Source organism: Peromyscus leucopus, chromosome 16_21, assembly GCF_004664715.2.
Source record: "Peromyscus leucopus breed LL Stock chromosome 16_21, UCI_PerLeu_2.1, whole genome shotgun sequence".
Taxonomy (NCBI): domain Eukaryota; kingdom Metazoa; phylum Chordata; class Mammalia; order Rodentia; family Cricetidae; genus Peromyscus; species Peromyscus leucopus.
Genome location: NC_051084.1, coordinates 73,390,826 through 73,414,364, shown reverse-complemented (window position 1 = coordinate 73,414,364; position 23,539 = coordinate 73,390,826). Strand labels below are relative to the sequence as shown.

General features: G+C 46.1%; 1 protein-coding gene across 1 annotated transcript in view; it reads left to right on the top strand.

The window, feature by feature from the left end:
* Positions 1–23,539, top strand: part of Kif6 (kinesin family member 6) — a 317,253-nt gene that overhangs the window by 151,443 nt on the left and 142,271 nt on the right. Inside the window, exons 12-13 of the mRNA XM_028882504.2 lie at positions 217–352; positions 3,545–3,754. Coding sequence (XP_028738337.1) covers positions 217–352; positions 3,545–3,754 — 346 coding nt within the window. The remainder of the gene's footprint in view (positions 1–216; positions 353–3,544; positions 3,755–23,539) is intronic.

Below are 23,539 nucleotides of genomic sequence, written 5' to 3'. Positions count from 1 at the left end.
AGGGAATGCTTCAATTTGACTAAATAGCTTGACAAAAAGGGAAGAGGAGTCTAGAGGAGATACCGTTTAAGGAGGATGTTTACCACTTTAGAAGAGAGAGAAGCTAAGGGGGAGGGGAATGGGAAAGACAAGGATAAGGGCAGACATGCATGCCCGGTGTATACTAGAAACTTAGAATGTGGGCATGCTCAGTAAGCTCTTACCCCCAACTTACAGAAGCTGTTGAATGACAAGAGCACCGTAAAGAATCCAGTCTCCTCTGAAAGCACGCACCAGGCATGCCAAGAGCCGTTGGAAGGTGAAGAATATATGAAGCTCCGAGACCTTCTCAAGCAGAGGGACAATGAGATCAGTATCCTTCTGGGGTGGGGCGGGAGACTCTAACTGTCCCGGCTTGGGGGGGGAGCATGCAGATTCCCCACTCCGGGCCCCCCCGGGGGGGGGTTGCTACCACATTCCTAGTGTCCCAGTTTATCCCAGCCTGCCACACACTAAGAAGTGTCAATCCCACAGAGCTCAAGCAAACACCCGACTTCAGCATTTTAGCTTGTTGTTTGTTTGGTTGGTTGGTTTTGGTGTGTGTGTGTGTGTGTGTGTGTGTTCACACACGTGGAAGTCAGAGGACAATCAGTTTTCTCCTTCTACTCTATGGAATTTGGGAATGGAATCGGTCATCAAACTTGGTGGCAAGACTCTTAACCAGCTGAGCCATCTCTCAAGCCCTTGGTGTAGTTATTCTTACAGAGAACATTTCAGCTCTTGCTTAATACCATACCATTTCTTAACACTAAATCCTTTTCCAATATATTTTGGTTGCTCTGTGGTGGGCTTTGTGCTTTGAGTCCAGCACCAATAAGTTAACTGGTTACCTTTAGCTAGCTGACCAGACACCATGCTGACCACAGCCTCTCCATGGCCCAGAATTTGTGGCTGGTGTGTGGGTGAAATTCAAAAGATGACTGAAAAAAAAATGGTGTATGGTAATTAGTTTATGAAAAGCAGAGTTGGCTTAGATGTAACTTTTTATTTAAAAGCCAAATCTCTTGTCCTGCATCCTACATTCAGATGTTCCGAAATTAGGCAGTGAGAAAGATTGAGTGCTCCAGACAGAATTCTTCTTGGCTCTCAGAGGCAGCATCTTCTGGGTGCTCAAGGCGGTAGCTGCTGGCGGGCCAGGCGTGGCCTCCTGGTGCAGACAGAAGCCATTCTGTCTAAAGAGACCCAACTGGACTGGTTAGACCTCAGGACTCTGGGACAATTCTTCAGGACCGCTCCTTATTTTTACCTTTCAATCTTCTTGTAATAGATTTGACATTTTCATGACACTTATAGCCTTTAAACATTCACGAGAAATAATTCTTGTCAAATTTTTATAAACATATTTTAGTCATTTAAAAAAATTACGAAGATACTTTAAGAGCAGCTGTTGTAAAAAAAAAAATACATAAAAAGTCTTAGCTACATGGGAGATGGGGAGATGGCTCAGCAGTTAAAGTGCATCCTGCTCTTGCAGGAGCTGGAGACACAAGCCTGGGTTCAGTCCCCAACATGGGGACCCACAAACAAATATATCGTGCTATAGGTTCATGTTTTATACATTTTTTCAATGTGTAGAGGCTCTAGAAAAGTGACTCAGCAATTATGAACATTTGCTGCTCTTCTAGGGGGACCCAAGTTTATTTTCCAACACTCAGGCCCAAGCACCCACTTCAGGCGGTACACAGTCACCTGGAGCTCCAATTCTAGGGGAGCTGATGCCCTCCTCAGGACTTTGCAGACACCAGCACTCACACGTGCACACACACAGTCACACACAGTCACACACACACACACACACACACACACACACACGTGGGGGTGGAGAGAGAGAAGCTTACATATACACAAAGAATCACGCAAAGGAAAACCACTGGTAAAGAGGTGGAAACCAGTCCAAACAAAGCAGAGGAATGCCTCATTAGCCTCGGTCTCTATTTGAGTTGAGTCTTAGCAGGCCCCTGTCAGAGTCAAGTCGGTTTTGGCTCCTTTATTATCCAGCAGCGGCAAGTCTGACTGTGAATCACACCCCCACGCACACCTTGTCTCCAAGTGCTGGCCACACTGCTGTCACCCTACATTCCTTCCCTTCCTCTTACCCCATCCGTCTCCAGGGACGGCCTCGGGCCTGGCCCTCCCCCGGTCTGTGCTGTTTCTTTTCTTGGCCTTGATCCTGGACTGGGATCTCCCCCTAAAAACTCCTACCAACCTCTCAGTACTCAACATGGCTTACGAACGTCTATGTATTGAGGAAGAATGAAATGAGATGTGACAGAGAGGGTCCGGTGCAGGCTGGCTTGTTTATAGAAAAGTGCGATGGTGTGATGCGTGCACCCGCCCCCTCCGTCTTCACTGTGCTGAGTCCTGTAGGCTGTTCACAGGGGCAACACAAGGAGCTTCACACTGTGAGTCCGTCACATGAGGTTGCCTCCTTCGTGGGAGGAGAGAGAGGGGCCAGTGAGAAGCTTCAGTGGGTAAAACCACTTGCTGCCAAGCCTGACAACGTGAGTTCAACACCTGGAACCCACATAATGGGGAGCAAGAACAGAGACACACTGAGATGTTGTGACCACCTCTGGAAAAGACATTTTAATGAAGCAGGAAGGAATAGAAGGCGCATTGGGTATTCTGATGGAAAAACTCATTGGCCATCCAGAAATCAACAAGTTGAAGTTAAATCTGAGGAGGAATATGGAAATCAGATTGTTTCCATGTTACATGCTCAAAAACATGTGTAAACCAGGCTAATCCCCCTCAGTTCTTAGTGGCAGTCTTCTTTCCCATGCTATTGCTGTTTTCTAAGATTCCTGTGTGTAAGTGTGCATGTGCACCCATGCTCTCCTGCATGCCAAAGGTTGATATTGGGTGTCTTCCTCAGTCACTCTCCACCTTATATTTTGAGGCAGAGTCTCTCACTGAACTTGGAGATTGCCAATTTGACTGGTCACAGCAGCCAGAAAACCTCAGTTGCAGGCCTTTCCCCATGCCCAGCACTAGTGACAAGCATCTCCACCCTCTGTGCTCAGCCTTTTGCATGGGTCCTGAAAAGAAGACAGGGTCTCATGTAGCCCAGGATGCTCACAAAGTCATTAAATTGACAACGGTGTCCTTGAATTTCTGCTCCTCCTTCTACCTCAGAGTGTTGGGATTCTAGGCATGCGCTACACTACCTGGCTTAATGTGGTACTCAGCTGAACTCAGGGGTTTGTGCTCGCTAGGCAAACACTCCACCAGGCTCCCATTTCTACTTTTTCACACAAACACTACCCAGTATTTAAAAGATCTTCAGTTTGATAGTTTTCACTGTGCCGCCATCAAAGGCTGATTCTGTCCTAAGTTGTCCACAGCTGCACATGCAAATTCAAGGAGTTGCTACATTCCTGTGGCCAGTCTACACCAAAGTGCACTAGTTGCAATGACTTGGGTGGAGGATAATAATTTCTTTTTTAATTTTTGTCTGATCATGATCATCTCTCAGGAGCCACTAGATCCTTAAATCAGATTTCAGATATCCTGGTCAACATGTTAAAAAAGGAAAAGAAGAAAACTCAGGATGCCCTGCACTTCTCTAGCATGGAGAAGAGTGAGGCCAGGACACCACAGAACTCACCCTTCGTTTCTAGGAGCCCAGCAAGTCAGAGCACCTCCGTCTCCTCAGTCCTGAGCCAGGACCATAGCATCTACAGGCACAGCTCCAGTTTGCTCCACAAAAAAACAGGTGGGTGGACTACACTCCCGGCATTCTTCATCACCTATGATGGGTTCCACATCACACCCTGTTGTCTGAACGGTGCAAAGAGCAAGTTTCTGATGATGTGCTTGTTGGAGTTATTGTTTTTTCAAGTGAAATGCCTGTTTCCCAAATTCATAAGTGAATGTGGGGAGAATCAATTGAGTATATTGTGGCGGCGATGGATGTGGGGTGAGATGGATCTGGGCACAAGTAGAGATGCCAGCTTCAGAGGAGGGGAAGACAGCCCTTCCTGTGACAGGGAAGAAAGAATGAGGTTCTTGTTGTGGCACCAGTGTGATGATGTTATCTAAACCCAAGAAAGCTGTTGACAGCCAAATAACTTTCAAACAGTGCAGCCTTGTCAAAGACCGATACCTTGGCAAAGCTATGAGATCTTAGGATTTCAGGGCTGGGCTCATCCATAGGCACATTTTCCTTTTCTAGCTTTTGATGGAGATGTTGGTACATCTTCTAAAGAACTCACTAGATGCCCAGGATCCTTTGTGTGCATTGGTTGTTTGTAGACCAGCATGTTGTGGAGGCCCATGATTGACCCGGCCTGGACGCTGAGGAACCTGAAGTACAGAGGGCTGGAGAGCACCCCATGTTAGCCATGTAAGATAACATTCCGTGTACATATTTGCTAGGAGCCTGGGAATCACGTGCAAGCCTGGTGTCATGCCACTTAGTTTTATTTATCAACTTGCTACAACCAAGCATGACCTGGGAAGAAGTCCTCAGTTGAGGAATTGTCTGCGTTGGGTTGGCCTGTACAATAGGCTTACACTGTGTTCCTGTCGGCCCTATGGGGATGACTGTAAGGGCTTGTCTTGAGTTCTCTGGCGTTGTTTCTAGTATGTGCTCCCTCAGCACTACAGAGATGTACTTTTGAAGTGGGAGGACTGACCTTGAACATTGGGGAGTATTGGTTCTTGGTCTGAGTTTTGGACTGTGTGAGAGTTCTGAAGAAAACTGAGTGAGCAAGCCAGAATCCACACATTTGTTCTCTCTGCTCCTGACAGTGGACATGGCACTTTCCATGCCTGCCTTCACTTCCCCGCAGTAACATGCTGGAATTATGAAGAAATAAACTCTCCCTTCCCTGTGTTGCTTTTGACCAGGATATTTTACAACAGAAATGAAAGCAGAATAGGCTTTATTTTGGGGGGGGGGGGCAGGGGAGGGGCGGCATTGAGACCGGATTTCTCTGTGTAGTTTTGGTGCCTGTCCTGGACCTCGCTCTGTAGACCAGGGTGGCCTCGAACCCATAGCGATCTGCCTGGCTCTGCCTCCCAAGTGCTGCATGATAGGCTTTCTAAGTAGCACACTTTAGTTATCAAAGACAATATCCAGTACCATGGAGGTGGGTTTGTAATATCTCTGTGTCTTTTAATTCCACATCGTCTTGCCTCAGTGAGCTCTTCACAGCACAGTGAAGTGGGTTCCAAGCCCCTGGGAAACAAAAATGTGCTTTACTGTTCACGGTGGGCACAGAAGAACAGTAAGAATTGCTTGTTCCTCTCTGGCACTGATTTCCACACAGTTCTACCATGTTCTAGTATAGACTGCAGCTGGCTGAGAGAAAATGGGGGCAGGACCTGGCTTGGTGAATTCTTTCATTGACCAATCCATTCTTCATGTGTTTGTGGAGCAAATACTTTATGAAATTATTGCATTTTGATGTGTTTATTACATATGATTATAGATATGGGCATGTGTGTGCCAGAGCCTGCGTGTGGCGTCAGGAAACACTGTTGGCAGTACAGGGTCTCTCCTTGAACCATTTAACTGCTGTGACTGAACTGGGTGTCCTGATGTCGCCTTCCTGCCCTTGGCCATCTTGCTGATCCAAGTGCACACTTTGTTGTAAGCACAATGCTATTTACTATTATTATAAGTAAGGTTGGCACCTCCCTGGCATATACTAGTTCCTAGGCTAAGTCTCACCTTGCATTAACTCATTTAAATAATCATTATCCTGTGGCGTAGGTTTTGGTTTTTCTCCAAGTTGCTCCAAGATAAGGACATGTATATGTAAGATGAATTGCTAAACGGTCTTATTAATAAAAAAAACCTGGAGCCAAATATTGGGGTAAAACCTGAGATCAGGGAAGCAAAAGGAAGCCAGCCATGTTCTTACCATTAGAAAGCCTTAGCCAAAGAGAGGCCTACTTCCTATATACCCACGCCTACATGCTTTTCTGTCCCTGCCCTCTTACTTCTCTCTACCTAGCTAAATCACTTCCTGTCTGTCTGTACAGGCCTCCAGACCTCCATGGTTAGTGCTGGGATTAAAGGCATGTGCCACCACACCTGGCTCTATTCCCAGTGTGGCCTTGAACTCACAGAGGTCCAGATGGATCTCTGCCTCCCGAATGCTAAGATTAAAGGTGTGTGCTACCACTGCCTGACCTCTGTGTTTAATATAGTAGCTGGCTTTTTCCTCTAATCTTCAGATAAGCTTTATTGGGGTGCACGAATAAAATATCACCACATGTATAGACAAACACAGCTCTGACCTTAGAATAATTACAGGCCAACAGAGCAGAGTCACTGAGGGAGTACATACCGGGACCCTGTCAGAGAAAACCAGAACGATCCAGAGAGCTTGAAAGGGTGAGGTGTAGGTGGGTAGAATAATAATCCACTGAGAGGGAATCCATTGTTTGGCTCTTTGCCGAGCACCTCCTGTGGGGGCTCGGCCGTGGGAAGGGCAGGTGTGGCCGGCACGTGCAGAACAGACTAACATGACATGACGGAAGGCACCGAGACTCACGGCCAATTTAAAATCCCTGAGTCTAGACCAGAGCCTGGAGGTGCTAGGGCAGGGACAGGCACCCTGGGTGTTGTTAATGGGGTGGAGTCCACAGGGCTCGGTAGCTCACAGCCCATGTAAAGTCAGGGTGAGATGGACCCCCAGGTCTCTGAGTGGCTGGCGATAATCTCTACGGATGTGAGGGATGGGAACTGCCTCCCCTGGCTCTGCCGTGATGGAAGTTCTGGCCGTTGTGAGTGGAGCAGGAAGGTTTTCAAAGCATGGCGGCGCTGTCCCCTGCTTGCTGCGCATTTCGAGCCACAGGACATTGGGAAGCCACAGGGGAGAAAAGTTGTCTTTCTAGCTTTATCCTGCTCCTTTCCTTCTCCTACTTCCCTCTCTCCAATGCCGCTCCTGAAACTTAGAACTGGTCCCTCAATTACTGTAGAGTTCTCTGCTTTGCCTTGACTGCTGGATCCTAAGACCTCCTCTGCAGAAGAGGTGTCCCCCACACCGGTGGAAGGGATGCCACAAAGAGGAATGTGGGCACCCACTGCTGAGTGTCCCTACCCAGGCTGTCATAGCAGACCGTTTCTTTGGCCCAGTCACATTTCTGGAAAGCTGTCCTCAGACCCAAACATGAAAGTAACCAATTTTCCCTAGGTCTTTGTATCTAGGTCTTCCTTCTGAAGACTCCTTGACCACCTAAAAGTTGGCTTAAATGAATCCGCTATGCTTCTCTCTCGCTCTAATCCGTCTTTTGTTAGAGGGGAGTCACGGGTGGCCCGTGTGACAAGTGAGGAAGGGCGCCTCACCCACCTACCCTACACTAAACGCCCCTGGTGGAACACCGTGGCTCCCAGTGGATGGAGCGCTGGTTTCTGAACCGTTGTGTACATGCAAAGAAGGCTTCAGATTCACCATCTGCCCCTAGCTGTGGGCCGGACTTTGTGAATGTCTATTTCTTCTGTCTGCACCATCTCCCTTCTCAGAATGCTCCTCCCGTCCCTTATAATTATAGTCATCTTGTCCAGGGCCTCTCCCTCCCTTCATCTTGTCACTGAGAGGGACCTCAGTCCTGTTTAGGGAACAAATCAAGTTTACTTGAATTGAAAATTGCTGGAAAAATCATGGCAATTGTTTTCAAGGTCTAAGAACAAATAAGGTCAAGGCTTTGGCGAAGGGCCTCCCATCTGAAGTGCTTTTGAGTTGTCTTAACTGCCATTGGCTGGAGTTCCAGGAGAATCGTAAATGGGAGTCAGCCTACAAATGGACTGATAATGATCTAACCATTTGGGGAAGGGTTTGGAGGGGAATTGACTTTATTGTCTGGCAGAGACTACAAATGGGAATGAAAATTGTGGAGGAATCAGAGTCATGGAGCGCCAGGTAATGGGATCCTTGATTATGTTTCAGATCCTGGGAGCCGGTTAGACATTTATGACCACAGCGGCTTATATATGAAAAGCTTATGTAAACTAAAGCAAATTCAAAAAAAAAATCAATAAGCTTGCTGTTTAGGAAGTTTTTCTGTCTTGGGAAGGTGTTTTCATTTCTTTGAACCATGCCAGAGCTGTTTTTAATGCAGAGTAGGTCAATCTGGCCGTCTCTGAGACTGTGGTGAGTGTGTCCCTTTCTCCCACTCCCCTCTGATTTATGCCGCACATGAGCATCTTTGAATTAGAAAGCGGGGCTGAATTTATGGTTCACTGGGGGGATCTGAAGTCGTGGTCCAAGCAGCTGGCCAGGTGGAGGAGAGGCGAGGCTCTGGGGCTTTCGGTTGTTGATATGGAGACTAAATGTCTATTGTGGTTTCCTTGGAGAGCTGAGAGGGATTGTTCAGACTCCGTTTGAAAAGTCACACTGTTCTTTGGTGGGGTGGGGGCTATGGTCGGTTGGTAGAGTGTATGCCCAATGTGCACAGAGCTCTGGTCTCCATCCGAAGCATTTCATAAAACCAGTTGTGTGGGCCAAGGGCCAAAGAGACAGCTCAGCAGTTAAGAACTTGTATTGCTCTTTCAGAGGACCCAGGTTCGTATCCTGGCACTCCTGTGGTGGTTCACAGCTCTGTAACTCCAGCAGAAAGCAGGGCCCAGCACTCGTAGGGCAGAGGCATGTGGATCCCAGGAGCTCACTGAACAGCCAGCCCAGCTGAATGAGTGAGCTGTAGGGTCAGCAAAACAAAAAACAAAACAAAAAAACCTGTCTCAAATAATAATAATAATAATAATAATAATAATAATAATAATAATAATGTGGAGGGGCTGGAGAGATGGCTCAGTAGTTAGAAGCATGTTGTATTCTTGCAGAGGACCCAGGTTTGGTTTGCAGCACCCACGTTGAGAGGTTCATAACCCCAGTTAGAGGTGATTCAATGCCGCCTTCTCACCTGTGTGGGAAACATACACAACACACACACACACACACACACACACACACACACACGCACGCACGCACGCACGCACGCACGAGCGCGCACACACACACACCAGATTGTTCTCTTGAGATCAAAGCTTAATGTTTATCAGTCTGGCTACACCTAGTCCTCCACTAAGTCAGGAAAAAAAGAACCAAGAGACAAATGGGTGGGGGGAACCCACCTTTATGCTAACCAGAGAAAACACGTTTTCGGAGAGTCCAGGACTGTTGAGTCCAGGAATGCTCTGCACAGTGCCTTGGGGAAAGTGCATCTGCCAAACCCGTATTTGAGACACAAGGCAATTTTTTTTTGTTTGTTGTTTTGTTTTTGTTTTTTGTTTTTTTAAAGATACATTTATTTATTTATTATGTATACAGTTTTCTGTCTATACACAAGAGGGCGCTAGATCTCATTACAGATGGTTGTGAGCCACCATGTGGTTGCTGGGAATTGAACTCATGACCTCTGGAAGAACAGCCAGTGCTCTTAACCTCTGAGCCATCTCTCCAGCTCCCCAAACCCGTATTTGAAAGGCATGTAGAGAAGATGAGTAAATGAGACCTGAAAATGAAAGCTGGGGGAAAGAAAGATGTGGGGATGTGCAGGCACACAAATGTCTGCTCTCAGGCCCTGCTCCCCCAAACTTTAGTAGTCTTTGTGATCCCAGTGAGTTCCTCAAACTCAGGAAATGAGCAGGGTTTTCTCTGAAAGAAGCACATTGACCTTTTGTGGGAATGAGGTCCTGATGCTCGGATAGCTGCAGTGGACAGCATGAGCTCTTATATATTCTGCCCTAGTTAGCTTCCTCCAACTTGACACAAACTGAGTCATCTGGGAAGAGGCACCTGCCACCCATGAGAATGCCCTGTACGCAAGCCTGTGGGACATTTTACTGATTACTGATTGATGGCAGAGGGCCCAGCCACTGTGGGTGGGCCAAGCGCCTGCATACCTGGTGCTGAGTTCTATAAGAAAGCAGGCTGACCAGCCATGGGGAACAAGCCAGTCAGCTGTGTCCCTCCATGGCTTCTGCATCAGCTCCTGCCTCCAGGTTCCTGCCTGCTGGAGTTCCTGTCCTGACTTCCTTTGATGATGATCTGTGATGTGGAAGTGTGATCCAAATAAATCCTCCTCAAGTTGCTTTTGGTCCCAGTCTTTATCAAAGCAAAAGAAAGCAAATTGAGACAGCTCTGTCTGTCTATATCTATGTCTATTTATCTTTCTATATCTGTGTCTACCTACTTCTGTTGGCCTGTCTATCTATATCTATCTATTCATCCATCCATGCACATGTCTACCTATCTATCTACTAACTGATCTGCTTTGAAATCTCCATCTGTAAGCACCTTTGGTATTTTCACTCTAGTTGGAAGGATATATAAACGGATAGAGCTGTCATTCCGTGAAGTGAAAGTTCAAGGAAAAGGCCCTGCATAGTAACTCAAAAAGTAGTTCAGGGCCGGGGAGATGGTTCTCTTGTTAAAGTGCTTGTCTCAAGGACCTGAACTCAATCTCCAGATCCCTCTTTAAAAACAAAGTTAAGCATTACAGTGCCCACTCATAATCCCAGTACTGGAAGGGAGGGAGGAGAGAGGAGGAGAGGAGAGGAGAGGAGAGGGGAGGAGAGGAGAGGGAAAGCAGAGACAGGAGGGGGATCCAGCCACTACCTGAGGGATGAGCTACTGGCCTGGACTCCTTTCTGCAATGATGGCAGTAGCTTTGTAGCCTCATAGACGTGTGCCATTCCTCAGCTAGAACCTCACAGAACTGGTGTCCCCTAAACTGCAGGGTTCTGTGTGTGCTCTTCTGCTGAGAGGCCTCCACGGGGGTGGCATGCAGATACTGATGCAGGAGAAACCGAGAAGCAGGCAGGCTCTTTCCACGGTTCTGTTGTGTGGATCAGGCAGGGAGCCTAGACTTCCTAGCCAACAGTTCCAGTTCTGCCCCTTCCCTCTGAGGGAAGGTCCTAGAAGTCCATCCCCTGACCAGGGACAATAATTACCCCAAACACCAGCACCTGGCTTCCCCTGGAGTTTGAGGACTCTATCAACATCCCCCTTTATCAAACTCTCTGGGATTTACACCAGCACACATGTAAAGGCTTTTGTTGGTGTGATCTGTATTTTTGGAAACTAAGAGATAGTTCCTAACTTAGTTTCCAGCGTGAGACATGATGTTTATAAACATCTCCCAACTGAGCCAATCATAGTGGAGCACGCCTTTAATCCCGGCACTCGGGAAACAGAGGCAGGTGGATCTCTTTGAGTTGGAGGCCAGCCTGGTCTACAAAGTGAGTTCCAGGACAGCCAAAGCTACATGAGATTTCCTCAAAAATCCACAAAGAAAACAACAAAACCCGTCTGTCAGTTGCTCTGACATCACAACCAGAGTTTGCCTCCTTATTCCTATGACAGTCAGGGGAACTGGCTTCCACCCTTAGAGCTGGGCTACTGTGTGCCACACAGGTCTGTGTGTTAAAGACCTGTCTCTACTCTGTGGGGAGGATCACTGATCCGGAAGCCCTCTGTTTCTGTCATGCTGCCTTTGTACTTTCTGGGCCCCTGATTGTCAACAATGGGACCTTGGTGAAGCTATGATTCTGTGTCTGTGACGTTCTTTGCTTGTGGTTATTTTGTGTATTTGCTGACTGGAGATGTCTCACGTGTTTTAAGAGTCACCAAATGGAAACAGAAAGCATTCAGGTAAATTTGAACTTTTTCTGATAAGTATTTTAAATTTTTAGTGGGTCTGATGAAATATTGGGATATACTTCTGCTAAAATACATATTCACTGATTATCTGAAATTCTAAATTAACCTAACTTCTTCCCTCAAATCCTACTCCTGGCTCTGATCTTTGTAATGTTGCCTCATTTCAGGAATTCACAGGCATCTATAACATACCACTGCTTGGGGCTCAGTGACCATGTTTGCTTAGCATGACACTGCCCTGGGCTTAACTCCTGGAACCAAATAAAAGAACCTATTCCAGAGAAGAAATAGGGAAGTCTATGCAGTCTTTGGATTAGTGTGCACATCTCTGGGTTTCTTTTTTGGAGAGTGATTAAAGTTGACCCTCACATCTTATTAGCACCAAAGGCTTCACCTTCTGGTCTTCCTTCTCTCCTGCACTTCTAGATCAGCACAATTCTAATTTTCTGAAACACAAACAAACAAACAAATAAACAAACAAAAAACAGGCAGATTCTAGCAAGTAACACTTCTCAAAGTTTTCTCTTTAAGTATTTGGCAACTTCCCGCAGACTACAGGCTACATATGCTCTGAGGCACACTGAGAAAACATGCAATGTGCTGTTTGCTGTGGGGATCATTGCTGAATATAAAATATTCCTCTATCACATGTTTATGCAGATTTGTAAACGAGAATCATCTTCCAGTCTCTGCTAGGTCCAAAGGAACCAGTACCCAAACTGTCCACTTAATCTGACCCTAGTGCTGGCTTAATCTAGCCATGATGGATCCCCTAACATGTGAGGGTCTTCCCAGAGCTAAGCCTTTTTACCATTAATATTTTTGTAAGGAAATTTAATAACCAAGGCCATTACTGATATCATGGTTGATAATGCATCCCACTCCACTGGAAGTTTTCTAGGTGCCTAGAAACACTCCAAGTTTCCAAAGCTGACAAGTGAAATGTAAGTATTATTTGCATACTGTGTTCCATGGAAATACCCTCTGTGCTAATAACCAAGCATGCAATTGGGATAGACAAGGGGTACTTAAGAACTTCCCGAGGCAGGCAGAGTGAGCTGCTCCCAGAACCAAATTCTGGGCATGATGTCAAAAAGTCTTAGAGAAGTTAACCAATGCAATAAAAACAGGACAAACACACACACACACACACACACACACACACACACACACACACACACACACAGTGGTTTGCCCATTTTCACTCCTGATAAAAACCAGTTCAAAGCTATCTTGAGTCTTTGGGACATCCTTTCTGTATTTGTGCCATCAAGACATTTGCATATCTCTTTTTAGGAGTTTCCTATATTTTTTAAACGGATTTTTAAACTATGTGGTTTTGTGCATGCCTGTGTGTGGATATATTCATATAAGTACAGATGTCTGAGGAGCCTGTAGGGTCTCTGGAGCTGGAGTTACAGGCAGTTGTGAGCTACCTGATGTGGGTGCTGGGAATCGAACTCATGTCCTCTGCAAGAACAGCATGTGTTGAGCCATCTCTCCAGCTCCAGGAATTTCACTTTCATAAATGCTAAATATTTACCATTTGAACGAAGTTGTAATGATATTTTGTGAGACTGGAGTGGCAAATTCAATCCACAAATTCAACCAACCAGGTGATAGACAGTGGCTATCTGGAGCACCATTTGGAGAGGCACCCTTAACAATTTACCTGGCCCTTCATGACCACTTACCATGCAGAAACGTAATGTGTGTAATCTCTGCCTGGATTTTGAGTATACGAATGTCATCTCTTTTGTTCATATTAATTTGTATTAGTGTTCACAAGTTAACACCTATGCAATTCTCTCCATAAGGCTATACAAATATTTCAAGTCCTGTGTCTCGAATATTGCTTCCCCCATATGACAGCCAAACTCTGTTTCATTTACAATCTTGATATTACCTGAGGAAGAGCAAGCTTAACCATTAGCCTGTAATGCCTGTCACCGAGACAACAGCATGACTAAATCATTCAATCACAGCTGTGCAAGAGTACCACAGATACACGGCACCTCGCACACATGCACAACACACATGTGCACACCCACTCTGCCAGTGTGCATGTCTTTCTCCTGCACCCTGCCCTCGTCTGTTCTTCCTGGTGCGCACTAAATTAAACAAGCGGCCTGCTGTACTTGTGGTGCAGAACTGTGTGAAAGAGAGATTTACTCATTCATAGATTAAATTCCAAGCCTTTCAACTCCTTCAAGTTTAGCAGCCCTTGGCTGTTCCAACATTTCTCTTGTCTCCCGTGGTCTCCATGATGACTCTTACCCATTGGCTCCACAACATAAGCAGAACCAGCGTGGCGGCTGGAACCCATGAGATGGTGGGAAAGTACCACTTTATCTAATGTGTGTTCTTTGTGATTTTCCTCACCCAGGCGTGGGATAGCTTTCTGACAACATCCTATAGGGCAAGAAATGTAATTTAGCAGTCTATTGCTCTCTCTGAATTCATCAAGTTCTGTTACACTTATTGTGTCAGCTTGGATAGACAGCAGGCAGACTTTTTCAGTCTTTCTAAGCAGAAGTAAAAACCTAATTGATTATCGTATCCGTTTCATAACTTCACTGTTCATTACCTCTCCCCACTTTAATTACACATTCAGCATGAAGTAATCAATTCTTGCCATTAGCAAATGTAACCTGCAGGAGCTCATTATCCCCGGCTCACGGCATCAACGCTCAATTTGCCATTTCTGTGGGATAGCTTGGTTTTGCAGAAGATTGACACCAGGTCTGAGACCCTATTTTTCACCAAGCAGAAAGCAGTTGATCTTGTCTTAATGTTGTGTGATGAGATCAAGGGAAGGAATTCCCATCAGCCTGTGCTCCCCACTGGCCCAGAAAGTGCAAGAGAGCTGTGGTTGTTTGACTGAGAAGCAACCCCATAGGCTCAGATGTTTGAACACGTGGTTGCCAGTTGTGGTGCTCTTTGGGGAGGTTTAGGGAATGCAGCCCCTAGACGGCTTAGGAAGTCCGTCCCTAGAGGCGGGGTTTGAGGTTTCCTGGCCCTGCCCTGCTTCCAGTTGCCCTCTGCCTCACACTGTGGTTGAAAATGCAGGCTCTCAGCTTCCTGCTCTGGCCACTGTGCCTGCCTGCTGTGGCTCCTCCCCAGAATGGACTCTTCACTCTGAAACCATAAGTCCAAATAGACTCTTCCTTCTCCAGGTTGCCTTGCTCATGGTGTTTTATCACAGCAACAGAACACTAACTAATACAGCAGTCACTGCATCCCCTACCATAGCAGGGCAGACTTCTCACAGCACTCACCACTGCCTGCTCCTTCCCATATTTAACGGCCCCTTTTCCAAGCAAAACCCTGTTGCAAAGGCTACAGATTCTCTGCCCCAAATAGCCTTCTTCTTCCCTAAGTCTGAAACTGACTTAGTTTTGCTACTTTTTGGGTAAATGAGATCAACACCTTGAAAAGAATAGGCAAGAGCTGGCCATTGGTCCTCACTTTTGTAATTCTCACACTTGGGAAGCTGAGTCAGTGGTATTAACACAGGTTGGAGGTCAGCCTGGACTACAGAGTGAGTTCCAGATCAGCTTGGGCTGCATTCTGAGAACCTGTCTCCAAGACAAAAGGAAACAAAAAAGAACTCAAGTGGAAGCAGCCATTACATTCCTCAGGTGTATCCTCTGACTAGCTCAGTTCTCAACTACAAGTGGGAGTCACAGGAGGGTGTGTGTGTGGGTGGGGTGGATCTCCATAGGACAGTGTGCTTTCTAGTCACTTGACAAGCAGGAGTACCATCCAGAAGAGAGGACAGGGCACCGTTGAAAGGAGGAGGAGGAGGGGGAGTCTTCCTCTGACTCTGGAATGTGGTACCCTCACCTTCTTGTGGAGACTCCCAGGGTGGTCTACTTCACTCAGTCTTCATTCAACATTAACTCCTAGAATTGTGGGAGGAAGAGCAGCCTCAGTTAGCTGTTCCCCAGGAAAGGATTCTAAAAGGACTGAATGTACCAGAAGAGAACCCTGGGTTTATTGTCTGTACCCAGTTCAGGACTGTAAGAGTTTGCTGTTTATATGGTATAACTTAGCAACAGATTGTCACAGAATGCTTCATCTTTAATTTTGCAAGTGATGCCTGGAATATTTGCCTTTTAAAAATAAAAACATTACAAATAGCACTTTCCTAAAAATTTGCCTTAATCTTTGCACTTATTACCTTATTTATAATTACTATTTTAAAAAATACTTTTTTGAATTGATACATAAATGTATAAATACATATATTATTATGCATAAATAATCAATATAATATATTTAATAATTTATATAAGTTTATATATAATTATATGGTCTTACATGAATGTATATAAATTTATGTAAATATAAATATATAAATATACAAATAATATTAATATTTATAACTATAATGTATTTTGTAAGTAATCAGTGATTAACCCTACTGATTATACATTACTTGAAAATATGTAAATATTTAATCATAAATGTGTATGCAGAGCTTTCCTGTACTAACCACCTGCTCCCAAATAACTGGCAGTTGCTTCCCAAATAACTGACTCAGAGACTTAATATAATTTATAAATGATAAGCCAATAGCTCAGGCTTGTTACTAACTCTTACATTCAAATTAACCCATATTTCTTATCTAGGCTTTGCCACATAGTTCATGGCTCATTTTCAATATTCTGCTTCCTCAGTGGCTGACTGGCATCTCCTCTGACTGTGCCCTTCATCCCATCAGTCTTAGTTTGGCTTTTCTACCTGACTTTATGCTCTTCAGTTACTGGCCAGTCAGCTTGTTTATTAAATCAACCATAGCAACATATATTCACACAATGTACAGAAGGATTATTGCACAGCATAAATATATACTATATTTATCATCTGTGTGTATATATATGTATATATATATATATATATATATATATATATATATATATATAATATGCCCTGTAAGGCTGAGGAAGTGGCTCAGAATTTACAAGCCTTACAAGCATGAGAACCTGAGTTTGATTCCCCAGCATCTGAGAATAGCCAGATGTGAGACAGTGTGCTCTTGCGATCCTTAAGCTGGAGAGGTGTTGACAAATGGATCCCTAGAGATCACTGGCCAGTGAGCCTGGCTTCCCTAGCTTCCCTGGTCTCAGTAGGACACCTTCTTTCAAAAAAGGCAGAGAGGCTGAAGAGATGCCTCAGGGGTTAAGACTGAACTCAGTTCCCTGCACTCACAGCTAGTAGATCATAGTCACTGCTCCCGGGAGATCCAGTACCTATGGCCTCCAACAGCACCAGCATGTGCATACACACACACACACACACACACACACACACACACACAATCTTTAAGAGAGAAGGAGAGCACCTGAGGAATGATACCCAAGTTTGATCCCTTGCCTCCTCCACTCACATGTAGGCAAAGATGCACATGTATGTATACCTGCACACACACATGATAACACACACAAAAAATGTGCAGAACCTATTCAGATAACAAAAAGGAGTCACAGGACAAAAGAAAGAATTTTGCTCAAGGAATGATATCGTTTCTGTCCACCGCCATCTCTCAGTCCCGCCATAGAGGCATGAGGACATTTTATTTCTAATTGTCACATCGTATTGAACCAGCCCCCTCCAGTCCAGGAATCCAAGGAGCATTTCTTCTGCGTGCTCCAGGGAACCTGTGACTTTCTTGCTGGTTTTGTTGGTGTCCCAATTTAGAGAGGAGGCACTGGCCACGGTCTCAGTTCAGATGTTCCATCAGAGAAAACTGACAGATGGCATGCTCAGTGGGATTTGAGTCTTTTTCTGTTTTGTCTTAAGGGAAAACTATCTATTTATAGAGAGAACCAGCTAGGGATATTGATGACCAATCCTATTTGGCAGCATCTGGATTGCCATGCTCTCACATTGGGACATTCGGTCTCTCCTGACATGATCTATCCCCTCTCTTGATGCACTTACCATTTTCCATCATGCTGTTACCTCTTCTTGTAATGCTCTTTCTCCATCCCCTTCAAAAACACACCGGACTAAAAGTCAGACATATATTCTCCACCCTCAGGGAGCTTCCCTCCCTACAGTTTATAAGGAGGGGTCTCTGCTACCCCATGCATGCAGTCTGGACCATCCGGCAAGGGACCATAGCCCATGGGCTTGGATCTCAGTCCTCTAATTCCCACCTCCCACCTTGTACTGGACTCCTCGTTAGTGCTGAGCACGTGCAGTAGAATTTACAGAAAGCTTATCATTGGTTCTGCCCACAGTGCCCCTGTGTCATGCTCTCTGTAGTGACGGGCGATGGTTCAGAGTGCTTAGCAGCTGTTGTTTTCCATTAACATTTCTTATTCCCATTTTTCTATTTGTCTCTCCTTCTGGAGGCCCACAGAGAAGGTTGCGAGACTTGAATATGCCGGTATTCTTTATCTAAAAGTGCAAGTCCCACCTTCAGAAAGGGCACCAGGCAATCTCCCTTCAACAACTTGATTTTCAAACAATCTTTTTACATTCAGTTAGCACCCAACACTCTACCATCACCCTTTCCTCCATAATTTTGTTTGAATACATTTACTATGGTTACTGCACCAGCCATGGGCAAACTACAGCCCCCGGCCTGGGCTGCCCCCTTTGTATGTATAAAGTTTTACTGAATGCAACCATATGTGTTCATCTGTGTATTGTCTATGGCTGGTTTTGCAACTATAGCAACAGGTAGGGTAGAACCATCAGAGACTGATGCACAAGAGAAAATACTCCTTTACAACACTTTTAAAACTGGGTTCTAGAAGGAACTTTAAAGTAGGCAAGATTGTCTGAGGCCATCTGGCCGCTTTCCTGTTACAACCTCTGTTGGAGTGTGTCTTGTCTTGCCCCTCCCTTGCCTTGTAAATGGCAAGTTCTCCACATCCCTCCCTCTGTGCTGCTAAGGGAGAAGAATCCCTGCCCTGCCTGGTGGGTGCTCTGGAGCGAGGAACTAGAGGCTCGCCTTCATAAGCAGGACAGGTGACTCAGCTGTGACCGAGCCACTGCAGAGGAGTCTTGGCAGACGAGACTGGGAGCGTCTTGAGATGGGGAGGAGCTGGGTCTTGGTGTCCATGGTGGCCAGCACATCTAGAAGTACCTGATTTCATGATCCAAGCTCTGCCAGGCAGTGGTAAACATGGGCTCCACCACTGAACCACCGAGAGACTGGATTGCTCGTAACTCCTCCCAAGGCTCTTACATATCATATGGGCTTGTTCCCTGTGTGACTTCTTAGATTCCTGGTTTATGGGATAAACCTTTAAAGACGACAGCCTCTAAAGAGAACAGCCAAGACCATGCTTGTCAGGGAACTAGGTTAACTTTCTGGTTACAGATATCATCGAGTGTTTCTTAGATGGTCACTTACAGAAATGTGAAGAGGGATGGGATGGGAGGTGGACTTCACAGTAAGGGGGAATGGGAGGTGGGGTCTATAAAAAGAACATTATGGAAAATGGGTCACTAAGGGTGATATTTCTCCCTTCTAAAGTCTGGGATGAGTTTGGGTTCCTAGTAGCCTTCGATTAGTGGTTAAGAACCGTGAACACTGAGCCAGTATTGACTGACTAGTAAATAGACCCATTTGTCAGTCTCCACTCTCTCTTGTCTTGGCACTGAGACTGTCTGTGAGGGATGCTGGGAAGTTAAAAATGAGACCTTCACGATCAGGCCAGGGGCTGTCAGAAGGCGGCGTTCCTCGGGTTTCAGACTCAGATAATGACAACGGACTTTCCCAGTGTTGACTTCTCTGCACGACAGTTGTGCCAGTCCCGTGGATGACGGACCTGCTTTCCTTGGAAGAGTCTGAGCAGGAGGGAGGGTGCAGGGTAACTCTAATTCAGTGGGCTAGCTGGGCAGCGTCGGGTGTTGATGCAGGAGGGTGGGTGTGGGGTAACTCTGATTCAGTGGGCTAGCTGGGCAGCGTCGGGTGTTGATGTTGGACTAAAGCCCGCAGCTGACACTTTGGCAGACTGGTGCCTGTCACTAAGAAACAGAAACGTGCGGAAATTGCAACAGAGAGGTGGTGCAAGAGAGACGGCTTTCCATTTTGAGTGTGGTCCCACTGGAGGGGCCAGACGTAGCCGCTCTTGCATAAGCAGCCAGGACACCTACGGTTGTAAAAACACAAGTTTAGAATCTTGATTTTGTGACCCCCAGCAATTCATCTGTCATGGTGACAGTCTTATAAATCTGGTACAAGTATGAGAGACTTTTTAAGTGGTTTGATTAAGCACAAGAAATCAAAACAGAATCTATACATTTGCTAATTTTCTGAGGCATCTCAGAAACCTTACAGATAAGTTTCTGAAGCAAAACCAAACCAAACCTGTACTTGCTTAGGCCTTGACTCATTTCAGATGTCTGATCGACTCAGTAGGTGTCCAGTTGTCATCATTCTGAGTTCAAAATGAAAGTGTTAATAATTTGTCATTGTGAAGTGACTTCTGGTGACATTAGACATTGGACACAATGGGGTAACTTCTCCATAAAGATTATCCCCCTCTCCCAATGGAGTAGTATCTTCTGCCTCCATTTTCTAACACTTGAAAATGGAGATTTTCTCCAGCCTCACTCCTCAGGGTCTCGACCCTGCCCTTCCCAGGAAGAACAGGAAGTAATGTAGCTCCTCCTGGGGCTTCTGTGAGGCTCAACTGTGTGTTAATAGACAGTGCTTTAAAACAGTGGTGAGCCTGTAAGAAAGGAAAATTATGAGATTTTCAGAAACATGGGTGGATCTGAGACGAGGTATATTAAGTGAGGTGACCCAGACTCAGAAAGCCAAAGTTGCTTTCTTACTGAAAGGCAGATGGTAACTTTAACAGTTCCATGTAATGAAGGGATGTGAGCATGGGTAATGGCTATGAAAGTAGACAGGAGACCTTGAGAAAAGGGCGGGGGGGGGGGGGGACGGACATGTGACATGAAGTGGAAAGGAGGTACTGGGCTGGGAAGTGGAATGGGGGAAGGGAAATTTCACAATGAAATTGAATCCTTTATTTGCAGATAAAAAGTAAATTTTAAAAAGAGTGACTGAGCAGAGAATGTAGTCAAGAAATTTTAGTAATACTCTCAGAATCACTGTTCCTATAGCGCCAGCTCAGCTCCCTGAAACCCAAGGTCTAGTTGTGGCAGGCTTTCTCTCCCCTGCCGACTTCCATCTGTCCCGTGGTCAGTCAAATGAAGTGAGGCTCACCAGTGAAGCCCCCGGGAACTTAGGTAGATCCCTTTCAGTCAATGGTGGGCGCTGGGGCCAAAATGTAACAGGATATGGATTATGTGGGATTTGCAGAAACAGAGTCGACTGCTTAGGGGTTTTGTATTAAGGAAAAGAAGAAAAATGAGCTGACAGCATGAAGGAAAGATAGAATGTTAGAAGTCGTTAGGACAGGGAGACAGTTTGCTGGTGAAGGCCCCAGACCATGGCAGCCCAGGACCGTGGGGCCCCTCTGTCTGCATCTCCAAGCTGTCTCTTATTCAGGAGTCCCTGGGCCCCTATGGGTGTCTCCCACATTAATCTTTAGCATGCAGAATGCTCCACATGTGCACTTGACTTTGGAGTTCTCTGGCCCCATCCCATCCACACCCAAAGTAACTTGACTGTTTCACTCTTCTGAAGTGAAGACTGAGGAAAATCAGTGAGATGGGATTTGAAGGAGGTTAATTGACTAAAAATCTAGAGTTCACACAGACAGCTACTAGTTTTATTGAGCCTTAGACTTCTCTGATTCCAACATCATTCACCCCTTTACCAGCAAAGCCTTTAACCTGCCAGAGAGAATCCTCCCTGTCTCCCTATGAATGAGGCTGGAGGCAGACAGAAAGATGGCCGCTGAGGAAAGGGGTGCAGGGTGTAAACATGGCCGCCGGCCCCTTATCCTCTGGCCGCCATGTTGGACTCTGGCTGGCCTAGGAGGACAGTATTCTGGGGAATGGTGCTTAGAACGCAGTGAGCCCACTCTTGTGTCCCCTCAGTACCCAGTGTTCTCTTCCACCAGACACGTGGCCAGCTGCTGCCCTTTCTTCCCCTCACGTCTCACCAGTCTTGTGTGTCTGTCTCATCCCAGACTTACTTCCGGCCTGAGGCACAGGGACAGAGCACACACTGGGGCCTGTTGTCCCTCCACTGCCTCCTTAAATGAACAAGAAGTCTCTGGAAATCATGTTTCAGTTGCAGTCATCCTGTCCACTTTGTGGCTCCTTGGGGAATGCAGTTATCTCATCTGCCGAAAATGTTGGTGACTGGTTAATTCTGGAGTGACCACCAGCACAGGGTGGAGGAGTTTCTGGTGCAGATTTTTTTCCACCTTTGTTTCCTTTCCCTAAATAACGTGGCCCATGCCGCTGTCATCCCCCATCTTACCGTCTCTATCTCCAAGGTCAGAAGAACTTCTTGTGAGTTAACTGTTTTCCACTGGGAATTCTCAACATTCATTCATCTTGATTTTTTACTTCCTACAAAGAGGATCAAAGATGGAGAACACAAAAACATCACAGTGTTTTTTATTTGGCCATGAAAAGAACGAGACATTTTCTTCTTTTATGCCTGAGCATAACATTTTCTTTTTAAAGCTCTGAAGCATCCATTTGTTTGTTATAAAATTTAACATGAGCTTTTATTCAAAGGATGTGATTCTCCATTCTTCTGTTTAAAACCTATAGAATTTAAACTGACTACCTCTCTGGTACAGCCAAAGTGCCCGGGAGTACTTAATACTTTGCTGGAGTTTGTAAAGTCAGTGTTTTCCAGGGCATTGGTTCCCAGGATGACACCATCAGGAGACTGGGGCCCCAGGACCTGGTCCTCACAACCCTTTGCTTTCTGGCTCCAAGGCAACACTTTGTTCTACCCTATACTAGCCAGCACTGCCATCCAGAACCCTCACCAGACGCCCAAGGCCACCATTCCACAGCCAGGCAAAATCAAACTTTTCTCCTTGTAAGTTATTTCAGATATTTTGTTACAGTATCAAAAAGCTGACTGATACATTTACACACGGTACTTTCTTACTGGGGTTAACACCTCTCAACTCATCACTTGTTTGACTAGGAAACCTTTCCCTGTTGTGGGAGGAGGCGGCATCTTCTTAATAATATATGAACAGCCTAGTGGCTGGTGGTCCTGGGACTTAGGTGACTGAGGGGCTGTACAAGTTTATGTTCAGAAGATGTGCCTTGTGTTCAGGTTAACAGAGTAGGGATGAGCTGGGCTCACTCGCCACATATAAACCATCCTAAGCTGTGCAGCAAGTCCATAAACTTGAGACATAAAAGAAAGTGGCATTCTTAAAGATTCAAGATGGCTGCAGCCACTGGCACTTCCGGGACCATGGAGCTGCTCCAAGGAGCCTGAGAGACTCACAGGGGCTCAGCAGGGAGTGGTGGATGAGTCTGCAGAGCACTCTGTGTCTCCAGAATATATATATATATATTTCAATGCCACTTTAATGGATGAATATGTGATAGAGAGGTGAGAAAGAACAGAATGTAGTGTGTACATCTGGTGGAGAGAGGCAGAACTACAGACTCAGTGGCAGGGCAGAGACAAGTGTGGGGTCACGGCTGCAGAGGATGGGGGGTCACGGCTGCAGAGGATGGAGGGTCACGGCTGCAGAGGATGGGGTCATAGCTGCAGAGGATGGGGTCACGGCTGCAGAGGATGGGGGGTCACGGCTGCAGAGGATGGGGTCATACTCACGGCTGCAGAGGTGGGGGGTCACGAGATGCGCAGAGGATCACGGCTCAGCAGAGAGGATGGGGTCATACGCAGAGGATGCTGTCACGGCTGCAGAGTGGGGGGCTGCAGAGGATGGGGGCTGCACACGCTTGCAGAGGATGGGGCACGGCTGCAGAGGATGGGGTCATGCAGAGGATGGGGGGCT